At 43.9% G+C, this 13253-nt stretch overlaps 1 protein-coding gene across 1 annotated transcript in view; it reads right to left on the minus strand.

The window, feature by feature from the left end:
• Positions 1-355: 355 nt before the first annotated feature.
• The window catches only part of LOC309547940 (uncharacterized protein), a gene marked incomplete at both ends in the record, with an annotated part of 47569 nt that continues 34671 nt past the window's right edge, over positions 356-13253 (minus strand). The window contains one exon of the mRNA XM_082247938.1: positions 356-559. Within this exon, the coding sequence (XP_082104064.1) occupies positions 356-559 (204 nt within the window). The remainder of the gene's footprint in view (positions 560-13253) is intronic.

The following is a 13253-nucleotide window of genomic DNA, read 5'->3' on the forward strand; positions in this document are numbered from 1 at the left end:
GGAAAGGAGAGTGGATATGACCCCATGACCTACTACTATTTTATTACTACTTGGAATTCCAGTCTGTGATGCTGTGTATACTCCCCAATACTATATCATGTATGGAATCCCACTCTGTTGATCTCTATGCAATTGGACTGGGGGATCACTTATTAGCTCTCCTAATATCAACTTTTTGAAGATTACAAATACGCTGTCAACAATAAAGAATAGTAAAAGAAGTAAAATATACAAGAGGTGCAAGAGGCTAGATCACATGTTCTGGTGAACTCAAGAAATACATGTCTATAAGTTTGTCTATCTTATTTGAAGTGATTTTCTGAAAAAAAAAAAAAAACAGAACTTTAGATTAGGACTAATCTTCAGTCACCTCCTTGCTGTTCTGCAATGTTCCATTGGTCAAAGTTTCTTCTTTGGGAGAGAACACAGTAGTCAATTCATCTTCACAAGTGTTTAGATCATCACAGATCATCTCAAAGGATTCTGTAGGTGGATCAATGTCTAGGTGTCTTTTGTTGGAGATCTTACAAGTGGTCCTTGAGGCAGGTACAAATTTAGTCTGAAATACAAATATTTTGTTTAGTTTTAGCAAATTTTTATTCACTGGAATTACTGAACATTGCAAAATGTGTCCTTTGTATTCACCATTCTCATGAATATGAGATTCTACAAGATAATTTTACTTTGAACACAATATAGCCCATTATATGCCATCACAGGCCCAGGACAGTGTGAACTTTGCTTTGTGTAAACCCAAGTCTGCATGAATTCTTCTCACTGAATGAAAAAAATACTCAGATATCGCCATACTAACACAAGCAATGTTAGTGCGGTGCAGGGGAGGACTGGGCCAGGGGGCAGGGGGGCAATTTCCCCATGGGCCACTCTGATGCCCCATAAAAAGGCTGCACTGCTTCTACCAAGGACATGCCTAAAGGATTCCTGGTGAAGAGAAGTTAAGTCTTTGCCGCTGACCTACTTAGTGTAGGTTGAAGACAAGGACAGAGTGCAAGCCTCCCCCCAGCATAGATGTTGTAAACTGTGTCTGAGCAGAGGTCAGTTCCATGCCCTACTGGAGACTCTCCTCCCCCAGCCAACCCCAACCAAGCTGTCCCAGCTCCCCCCAACTGCCTCCTGCTGGCCAGGCTGGGAACCCAAAATCGGTCGGTGAGTAGAGAGTACCTGAAGCGGAGCTTCACCCTGAAACGGGGGTCAGGAGGAGGCCGGGAAGAGGGGAAGCGGGAGGGGGGGTCAAGTCACTGCACCATGGCCTCTGGTTTGTACTTGCTATTGTGCTATTACTAGCTGTGCTATTGTATTCTCACAGGTGGGATCCCCCCCCCCCCCCCAGAACATACTCATTGGCACTGGCAGTCCATGCTGGTCTGATGGTGGTTTTCCAGTATTCCCATTAAACAGAAGCCGGTCGTGAGACCAGCTTCTATAGAACAGACAGCTGTACACACTGGCCGAAAGTTGACCAGTTCTTGCTGAAACAACCGATTTCAATCTTGGGGCCATGTGTACAAACCTCAACCACTTAAGCCCCGGAAGATTTTACCCCCTTCCTGACCAGGGCCTATTTTGCGATTCGGCACTGCGTGAATTTAACGGACAATTGCGCGGTCGTGCGACGCTGTACCCAAATGAAATTGATGTCCTTTTTTTCCCACAAACAGAGCTTTCTTTTGGTGGTATTTGATCACCTGTGCGATTTTTTTGATCATGCGCTATAAACAAAAAAAGAGCGACAATTTTGCAAAAATAACAATATTTTTCACAGTTTTTTATATGAAATCCCCCCCCCCCCCCAAAAAAAAATGTAAAAATCAAAATGTTTTAACATTTTAGGCCAATTTGTTTTATGCTACATATGTTTGGTAAAAAAAATTGCAATAAGCGTATTTTGATTGGTTTGCGCAAAAGTTATTGCGTTTACTAAGGGAAAGATTTTTGTCATTTTTATTGTTTTTTTTTTAACGAGTAATGGCGGCGATTTGCGTTTTTTTTGCGGGACTGCAACATTGCGGCGGACAGATCGGACCCCTGACTGACATTTTTGACACTTTTGGGGTTACCAGTGACATTACTACAGTAATCAGTGCTATATATATGCACTGTTACTGTAAAAATGACACTGGCAGGGAAGGGGCTAACTTTATTAGAGCAGGAGGGGCTAAGTGTGTCCCTAGGGGCGTGCTTCTAACTGTACAGGGATGTGGCTGTTTGTGTAACAACAGAGATATATGATCCTGCATAGCAGGACCGTATGATCTCTGTTCTTACACAGGGGAATGGGGAATGACAGGCAGCTTTGTTTATATTAGCCACCTGCCTTTCTCCCTTTACAGTGGACGATCGCGAGTGACCGGCGGACATCGGGTCCACCGGTCACATGCGCGGGGGGGTCCGTGAACGAGCGGGGGCGGGAGCGTGCCTAAGGCGGCGCGCGCTCACCCCCTAGAGCCTCACAGGCTAGCGACGTATCCCTACGTCACTTTGCCTGTGAGGGGCTGACTGCCGCAGTAAATATACTGTGGGCGGTCGGCAAGTGGTTAATGCCTTAAAATGGATGTAAACCTAATTCATGAAATTTGACCTGGGCACATGTATCTGTAGTGTTTACCTATCTCTCTTCAAAGCCCTAAGTCCTGTGGCTTTCTCCTGCTCTGTTCTTTTGTTATCATCATGACAACTGCTAACAAGTTCTCCTTCAACTGAGATAAAACCAGGTTGAATTTTGTGTCGGGGTGGGTGGTATAAATAGATTAGCAGAGAGCTGGTCTATTGACAGCACAGCTCTTCCTATGTGTAGGGGGGGGGGGGGGGTTAGGCCATTCCTCCAATCAGTGGTCTCACAGTATATGGACAAACTTCCGTCTCACAGGTGAATCAGAAAGAGAAAATTCTTAACAGGTGGTGCCCTTTCTAAACTGTCTAGAAAGCTGAAGACAGCTGTCAGGGAATTGCTGTGAGACACCTGGTGCATAGATATGCGCATGCGCAGGGTATTATCCTGAAGAATGGCTAACAGGAGCACGCATGCATGAGAGAATTTGCGAACGTGCACAAGCACAATTATTCTTGGCACCAGACGGGCTATTTAAAGGCAGTCCATTCCCATTTTCTTTGCTGACAGATCTTCAGCTGTGCCCTGTATCCTGATTGTTCCTGCATGTTCTCCCCGTTGCTGACCTGGGATCTTCTTGACCTGACTTTGGATTCCGCTTCTGCCTTTCTGCCTACCTTTCACCAGGCTCCATTTCTGACTTTGACTCTGCACATGACTTGGTACCTCCCTGCCCGCCTGTTGACGACCCCGGCTATTCCTGAGACTCCGTTCCTGCCTCTGATCTTGGCCCTTGGTACTACTCCAGTGCTTGCCTGGCCGTCTGCTGCACTAGCTCTGTATACCGCTATGTGCCAGCCTCTGGAATCCTGACAAGCTGCCTATCCAGAACTATCAGCATAAGCAGAGTGCCCCTTTGGTCTGGACCAGTCCTCCAAACATAACTGCTGTTCCTGCTTCTCTGGTTCCATGGTCTCCTTGGAGTCGCATTCACTGCTGCAGGTTCTTCCCCCTGTCCCTCGGCACCCTCTGTCTCATCCTCAGTGGGGCCAAGGCAGGAGATATAAGAGAGGCCGACCTCATCAATTCTCCTATCAGGTACGTGACAAAAGCACATATACAGTACAAGTAAAACTTATGTAGGAGGATTTGCTTCATCTCTGTGTATCATCTGAGGCTGCTCACTTCACTGGGTATATGTGAGGGTTTACAACCACTTTAAGTAAGGCATATGGTTTCCCATACCTGTTCAATTCAGAGCTAGGAGGCATACATACTGATTCTGTGCTGCACTGCACTGCACTGCACTGCACTTATGTAATCACTGGAGTTCACAGCAGGCAGCCAATTCACACACTATATTGTCAAAAGTATTGGGATGCCTGCCTTTACACGCATATGAACATTAATGGCATCCCAGTCTTAGTCAATAGGGTTCAATGTTGAGTTGGCCCACCCTTTGCAGCTTTAACAGCTTCAACACTTCTGGGAGGTTTAGGAGTGTGTCTATGGGAATGTTTGACCATTCGTCTAAAAACACATTTGTAAGGTCAGGCACTGATGTTGGACAAGAAGGCCTGGCTCACAGTCTCTGCTCTAATTTGTCCAAAAGGTTCTATCGGATTGAGGTCAGGACTCTGTGCAGGCCAGTCAAGTTCCTCCACCCCAAACTCGCTCAGCCATGTCTTTTTTGACTTCCCTTTGTGCACTGGTCCAAATCATTTGGTGGAGAGGGGATTATGGTGTGGGGTTATTTTTCAGGGGTTGGACTTGGCCCCTTAGTTCCAGTGAAGGGAACTCTTAAGGTGTCAGCATACCAAGACGTTTTGAACAATTTCATGCTCCCAACTTTGTGGGAAGAGTTTGGGGATGGCCCCTTCCTGTTCCAACATGACTGCACACCAGTGCACAAAGCAAGGTCCATAAAGACATGGATGAGTGAGTTTGGGGTGGAGGAACTTGTTTGGCTTGCACACAGGGCCAGATTAACGTAGGGGCTATTGGAGCTGCAGCTTCAGGCCCCTACCTTTTATATAGGCCCCGGGTTGGCCATATTCACTGTTACCGCTCTTCTGTCACTTGTAAACACAGAAGTCTGGCTTCTATGCTCGCTTCCCCAGGCAGCTCCCTCAGAACCTCCCCACACAGCGCGAATGCCGAACAAGGAGGGACAGTTGCCGATGCATGGATGTGTTTATGGGCTTCAGAGACAGCATCCCATGTTGAATTAGGCATGCATGGCTGCACCCTTCCTTCTCTGGGTGCATGGCAAGGCACGGCCCTTAAGGCCCTTCAAAATCCTCAGCACCAAGCCCATGATGCTCTTAATCCGGCCCTGCTTGCACAGAGTCCTGACCTCAACCTGACAGAACACCTTTGGGATGAATTAGAGCTGTGACTGCGAGCCAGAACTTCTCGCCCGACATCAGTGCCTGACCTCATAAATGCGCTCCTGGAAGAATGGTCAAACATTTCCATAGACACACTCCTAAACCTTGTGGACAGCCTTCCCAGAAGAGCTGAAGCTGTTATAGCTGCAAAGGGTGGGCCAACTCAATATTGAATCCTACGGACTAAGACTGGGATGCCATTAAAGTTCATGTGCGTGTAAAGGCAGGCGTCCCAATACTTTTGACAATATAGTGTATGTTTCGCTAAGCCATGCAATGCCAGGCAGCCAATTGCAGGGAGCAGAGCAGACATCTACTGTGCAGATCTGGAGACTTGTGAACTATGCTCTGTAGTTAAATGTAGCTGAACTAAAACCCTGCAATCAGAAATATAGAAAAATGAATAAACTAAACTAATAATATACTAAAACCAGAGTTGAATAAAAGTCTGCGACGGAAGCTCGTGGCAGGAAAAGGTTTCCTAAGAACCAATAAAAAAACACATCAAGAGCATTGCTCAGGAGGGGACAGTGGCTACCCACAAAGTAAAAATAAAAGGCAGCACTACTAGTAAGCATTTTCTTTTTAACCACTAGATAACGATAGATTACGTGTAATTGATGAAGAGCTGCGTTTGTTTTAGGTCAAACGTATAACAATCATGTGTATCTCAGCTGATGTAAGTGTTCCATCTACTGCTAATAGCTTTGCATATTACTACCATTCTACTGTAGTGATGAAGAGGTTAGCAAGAGGAACTACAGCACCCATTAGTGTACCCTCCATCTGATACACCCAAATGTGTCAATGTAATGGTGCCCACCTACTAGAAAGGTAAGTATCCATCTTTCTCTTTTGCAGGAGGCTCCAAGTTTCAGTAACTAAAGTTAGTGACAAATACAAAAAGGGTACCCCCAATGGTTTGGGACTATGTATGCCACTAAAACACTGAAAAAAAGATACAAGCGTATATAAGTTACAATTTTTATTACATAAGAAATCAAAAAATTACATACACATACATGTATATATCCAGCAGACAACTGGATATATGTGGAATTTAAAGCTTGCATGCAAGGACAGACCAGTATCCGTACAGAAGACTCCTAGGCACCATTGGTGGAAAGAACCGGACAGGACCCTACGCGTTTCGGGTATGGAAATCCTTCTTCAGGGGTCAACCAGAGTTCAATGCACTAACTGTACCAAGAGGAGTCTTTTTGTGAGGGTAATTGGGCTGTCAATTAAAACGGTGTTTAGCCGAAAAAGAGGTGTCTGGTCTCACTTAGACATAGTTCACTGAGAAGGAGAACAGTATGAACAATGGCTGGTGAATGGCAGGACCGTGGGCACCACAATGATCCACTGTTGGTCCTAAACAGTCCCTGTGGGTATATGGGCCGATATGGTATCCCTGTTGTAGGTGAGTATTGCTCGTGGCTAGAGGTAAACGAAGTATATAGGAGTATCAGTCCAAGGACGTGGAATGTTCCTGCGTCCTGTCTGTGTGGGAGAAGACAGCCTCTGCTATCTAACAAAGTTAGTGACAAGGTCACTTTAGGACCACAAAACATACACTAATCTGTTTATTTTAAACAACATGTGTCAAACACAAGGCCCGCGGGCCGAATCTGGCCCTCCATGCTATTTCATGTGGCCTTCGCACAGTTTTCGATTTGACCAATTCAAAATTTATCATTTTGAATCGAAAAAAATCAATAAATTGGAAGAGAATTCGATATAGACATAAAACGAATTCCGAATATGAATCCCGAATAGGAATTGAACGAATCAACAGATTTTACCGAAACAAAATAACTAGATTAAGGCCCCGTTCACATAGGGGCGATCCGACTTGGGGGGGCGACCTCCGAGGTCGCGGTGCGAGCAGCGCGCACCGACCTCAGAGCGGCCGCCACGGACTTCATAACATTGAAGTCTATGGCGGTCGCCTCCGGGTCGCCCCAAAGAAGCTCCGGACCCTTTTTCTAAGTCGGAGCGACTTGTGTCGCTCCTATTAGAGCGGGTCCGCAGCTTCCCTATGGAAGGCGACCTACGGCGACCTGTGAGGCGACCAGGTCGCCTCACAGGTCGCCTTAGTGTGAACGGGGACTAAGAAATCTAAACGAAAAAAAAAACAACATTTTTCGTTATGCACATATCTATTGATAACTGCTCTGAGTCCACATGGAAAAAGGCGCTATAACAACATGCAAAATAATGCACAGCGCAGCGCAATAAATAGGATAAAAAATAAGAATACTTTTGTATAAAACTATTATGGAGCGTCTCAGACACCAATAGAAGCAAAGCCCGAAAGTTTCTTGTTGAACAGATACAGTTCCATATAATAAGTGAGGGAAGAAACTAGAAAAAAAATCCACTTCAGGTGATGATCCCTTCACCCACAGGACAATTATTGCGCTCGCCTCACTCCAGTGACCCCTGTATTACCAGCAGGTCATAAACTCTTTTGTCCCAGGATAGGGAAATTTATGAGGTGTAGCAGTGGAAAGCTGTCAAACCCTCAACTCAATCTCAGCCTCTTTGAAAAGTAACTCCCTGTGTGACCGGACAAACAGTACCTCCTGTCCTCTCAGCAAGATATTGTAAGAGATACACACCACTGCTGAAAGTCAGCTCAATTCCATTTGCATAGAAACAAAAAGGATCTAAGTGCTCACTGTTAGTTAAAGATTATGAGGTTTAATAAAATATGCACTCACAAAGCGATCCTCTTGAATGACAGCAACACAAACAATCCATACACTGCAGCGCCAATCCTCTGTCAGATAGCAGTTGGTGACATCATCTACTGTGGCTCCTCCACCCGTACGTGTTACGTCCTACGGGACTTTGTCAGCGGGGTGGAGCCATATCATCACCCCTTCACTGATATACGCTACAGGCTGCCATGGAAACTACTCAAAACACTGTGGCGAGTTCCTGCGGCAGGCACAGATATCACTACAGCCAAAAGAGACCTCTAGTGGCCGAATGCAAAATAAAAACATACTAGTACACCCAGGGACACCCGAGGCAACAATTAGAGATGTCCCTAACTATTCGCCGGCGAACAGTTCCCGGCGAACATCGCTTGTTCGCGTTCGCCGCGGTGTGCGAACATTTGCGATGTTCGGTCCGCCCCCTATACATCATCATTGAGCAAACTTTGACCCTGTACCTCACAGTCAGCAGACACATTACAGCCAATCAGCATACCCTCCCTCCCAGACCCTCCCACCTCCTATAAAAAAGCAAGGACAGCATCCATCTTAGATTCATTCTGAAGCTGCAGTGTTAGTTAGAGCAGGGAGAGTGCTGCTGCTGCTGAATTAATAGGGAGATCATTAGCTAGGCCAGTGTTCTGTGTCCACTCCTGCTGTAAGGACAGCGTCCTGACAGCACCCCAAAAAAGCCCTTTTTAGGGCTGGTACATCAGTCTGCTTTTATTTATTTTTTTATATATATATATACAGACTGTACTGTGTGCAAACCACTCATATCGGGTGGCACAGTACCTTGCAGATAAAAAAGTCATTTTATTTTTACCCTTTAATATAATTGCAGTTGCATGCCAGTGTGTGTCAGGCCCACTGACTGAACTGTGCCCACTGCCAGTGCCCACCACTCATATAGGGTGGCACAGCACCTTGCAGATAAAAAAATAATTTAATTTTTCCTCTGTAATATAATTACAGTTGCCTGCCAGTGAGTGTCAGGCCCACAGACCGTACTGTGCCCACTGCCCACCACTCATATAGGGTGGCACAGCACCTTACAGATAAAAAATTAATTTAATTTTTCCTCTGTAATATAATTGCAGTTGCCTGCCAGTGAGTGTCAGGTCCACAGACTGTACTGTGCTCACTGCCCACCACTCATATAGGGTGGCACTGCACTTTGCAGATAAAAAATGTATTTAACTTTTCCTCTGTAATATAATTGCAGTTACCTGCCAGTGAGTGTCAGGCCCACAGACTGCACTGTGCCCACTGCCCACAACTCATATAGGGTGGCACAGCACCTTGCAGATAAAAAAGTAATTTCATTTTTTCTCTGTAATATAATTGTAGTTGCCTGCCAGCGAGTGTCAGGTCCACAGGCAAATGTATAGTGCACTATAAATTTACCAGGAAATCTTCCAGAGGAGTCTTTGCAGCACAAATCAGAGATCTGGAGGAAACCTGATTACACTATATGCTGTTGTTGCCCAGTCCATGAAAGTGGTTAGGCATAGGCGTCTGGTGAGTCTGAATTTCAGATACTTCTCCCGGCACTGTGTGGTGGTGGCAAGCAAGGGTGGTCCCCATAAGTCGCACCTGTGCTCCTTCATGTTTGCACTTTCATTGCTCTATGCACTTTATACCTATGGACCTTATGGACTCCTATTGATGTGATTTCATGCTTTTATGTATTTATGATTTTATGCTAATATTTATCACATCTGATTCATATATTTTGGTATATGTTATCATCCTATTTATTTGGTAAGAGGTTATCACCATCCTTGCGCTACTGAAATTCAAATGAAAAAGCCAGTTCCTGTTTTTTCTGGATGAATTTTATTTTTTATTATATTTACTCATTTAAGTAGCAGCAATTTGTGTTATTTGTGTTATTCTGTCAGGTTTGTGTTACCTGTATTTCCTAAAGCGCAGTGGATTACAACATCGTCTATTAATTTAGTACAAGTAGTGATATTTATATATTTAATTTTTCCTCTGTAATATAATTGCAGTTGCCTGCCAGTGAGTGTCAGGTCCACAGACTGTACTGTGCCCACTGCCCACCACTCATATAGGATGGCACAGCACCTTGCAGATAAAAAAAGTCATTTCATTTTTTCTCTGTAATATAATTGCAGTTGCCTGCCAGTGAGTGTCAGGCCCACAGACTGTACTGTGCCCACAGCAAATGGACTGTTTGCGGTTGTTTGCGGTGCGTTAAACGGGGAGTTTGGTCTGTCAGAGTTTGGTCTGTCACTGTGAAGCGGGCGTAACCCTTACACTACCTGATCGATACAACATCATACCTGATCGTATTCACACACTGGATGTTTTAAAGCACGTTATTCCAAACAATTTAGGAATGTTAGGTGATTTATGCCCTTTATGGATTAAAACCCGACTCTGCGTCATCTACGTCATTTTCCATGGGAGTTTTGCCATGGTTCCCCCCCTGGCATGCCACAGTCCAGGTGTTAGTCCCCTTGAAACAACTTTTCCATCACTATTGTGGCCAGAAAGAATCGCTGTGGGTTTTAAAATTTGCCTGCCTATTGAAATCTATGGCGGTTCGCCCGTTCGCGAACATTTGCGGAAGTTCGCCGTTCGCGAACATCTCTAGCAACAATGCCTTATACCAGTACTACCAGCGTATATACCCACTATACAAATCTTTATTGTAATAAAAAAAAAAACACTCCTGAGAACTTGCTCAAAGGGCAAACATATCATTAAGATATATAAAATATATACATGTAATCCATAAGTATGTACACCCACGGCTATCCCTTACATAATACATTGTTCATTTCATATCTAGAAAACATCTTTATAGGGCTCAGTCTCCCAGCAAAATATATAATCCCTATTGCAGAATTCTTAAAGAAATTTCTAAAAAAAAATTCTGAATAAAGAATTAAGAGACAAATCATATGCACAATCATCTATCAGATATGAAACAAATAAGATCAAATTCAACATTTAATCCCGAGGGTGCAAGCACCCCAGTCTCATAGACCCAAAAGGACTCTCTTTGACTGAGCTGTCTCATGAAATTGCCCCTTCTCCAGTGTCTATTAACTCTCTCAATCTCCCAGAATCTTAGACCTCTGGGGTCCCTGTTGTGATGATACCTAAAGTGTTTCGAAGCACTATGAGTTTTGAGATCTTTTTTGATGTTATGAACATGTTCCCCTATACGTATATGAAGTGCCCTGGAGGTCCTGCCCACATATTGGAGGCCACAGTCACACTCCAACATGTAGCCCACTCCCTGGGTGCTACAAGTAATGAGATCTTTAATCTGATCATTTTTATTAGTTACAGAAGCAGAAAATTCTTTATGTTTTTTAAGTTCGCATTTAGAATGTTTACAGGCTGCGCAATGTCCACATGCGTAGAATCCTGATAGAAAGGAAAACAGCCTGTTTTCCCTCTGCACAGGGGGATCTACGACACCTGGGGCAATCCTTTCTCTTAAAGTAGGGGCCTTTCTATATATACACTGAGGATGGGCAGGTAGAACAGAGCCCAAAACCCCATTCCTCAGCAGAATTCTCCAGTATTTTGAAATGATTCCCTCGATCTTCTTATGCTGGATGTTATAATCTATTCTATTCTATTGATATGAAATTTTCCCCACATGTCAGTAACAACCCATGCAATCCATACATACAAAGAGACTGAAACAAATACATTCAGAAATTAATTTATGTGTAATAAAATGGAATGACACAGGGAAAAAGTATTAAACACATGAAGAAAGGGAGGCACAAAAAGGCAAGGAAAGCCAAGACACCAGTTGAAATCTATCAGTAATCAGAAAGCAACCCTGTCCCTTGTCAGTGCATACTAATATCAGCTGGTTCAGTCTCAACTGATTGCCTGTATGAGAAGCCTGTGGTGAAATCAAAAAAAACATTTTTTTTGTACCAGCATCCCTTTGAGATCAAAGAGTAAGAGGGGGACAATACCCAAGACCAACCTCCCAGTATGGTCAATGGGGATGGGGGAAGGGAATGGACTAAAGTGGGGACTTTCTCGGTACTGTATTGATCAAGTAGTCAAAGAGTAAAATACAAGTTTTTATTTAAATATAAGATTTAAAAACAATGAAAAAACATATAATACATAAAGGTACTGTATCAGAGCTTATTGAACGATCATATGAGCACGAATGCGGTTTTGTTAATCGAAAAGTGGATTTTCAAACTTCCAGATGTGTGTACTTCGACATGTTTCGTGGTGAACCACTTCTTCAGGAGTATTTTTACACACTATGCTCTTTCTGGCAATGATAAACAATCAATGAATACAAGTATATATAGTACAATATACAGGATGGTAAAGTATATGAACATAATAAATGCAAAGATATGGGAGGGCTATCTTACCTAAAGTTCAAGGCTCGAATGGATCACAGACCTGCATGCACAACCACTAAATCCTCTCACCGGCGGACAAGGGAGACACTAAATTTAAACCGGTTGAATATATATTCTTGTTATTATTATATCAGAGTTTGGTTAGTGTTGGTAAGTTCAATTCAATAAGAGTGCTATCAAATCAGTAGGAAAAAAGTATAGTAAACAGCCGCTTCCAAAAAGGCTGGCTGGAGATGGAAACAGGATGGTGAAAAGGTGAATGACATGAAGGGCTGGGAGGGATGAAAAGGGATGGAGTGAGGGTGAGTGAGGGTGGGAAACAGGGATGGGATGAGAGTGGGGAACAAGGGGGGAGACCATACTGGGAGGTTGGTCTTGGGTATTGCCCCCCTCTTACTCAACTGATTGCCTATAAAAAGGTGTCTCATTACCAAGGTGTCACACAAGAAACATCTTATAATGGTGAAAGCAAAGAGCTCTCTCAAGACTTTCGTAACCTTATTGTTGCAAAACATACTGATGGCATTGGTTACAGAAAGATTTCTAAACTTCTAAATGCTCAAGTGAGCTCTGTCGGGGCCATAATCTGGAAGTGAAATCATCATTTTATTATACACCTGACCACGACCAGGTGCTCCTCAGAAGATTTCTGACAGAGGAGTGAAAAGAATTATCAGAAGAGTTGTCCAAGAGCCAAGGACCACTTGTGGCAAGTTTCCGAAAGACCTGGAAATAGCAAGTACAATTGTTTCAAAGAAAACAAAAGTAACTCACTCAACCGCCCTGACCTGAATACACGCTCACCATGCAAGACTCTATTGCTGAAGAAAAGCACGTTGAAGCTCATTTAAAGTTTGCTGCACAGCAATTGGATAAGCCTGTGAAATACTGGGAGAATATAGTCTGGTCAGATGAGACCAAAATTTAACTCTTTTGATGCCATAATACACACCATGTTTGGAGGTCAAATGGCACGGCACATCACCCCAAAAACACCCCCATACCAACAGTGAAGTTTGGTGGTGAGAACATCATGGTGTGGGGCTGTTTTTCAGCACACGATACTGGCAAACTTCATATCACTGAAGGGAGGATGAATGAATGGAAAAATGTACCAAGACATTCGTGATCAAAATCTGCTGCCATCTTCGAGAATGATGGAGATGAAACGAGGGTGGATATT

The sequence above is a fragment of the Pelophylax lessonae genome (genome assembly GCF_965119305.1).
Source record: "Pelophylax lessonae genome assembly, chromosome: 2".
Lineage (NCBI taxonomy): Eukaryota > Metazoa > Chordata > Amphibia > Anura > Ranidae > Pelophylax > Pelophylax lessonae.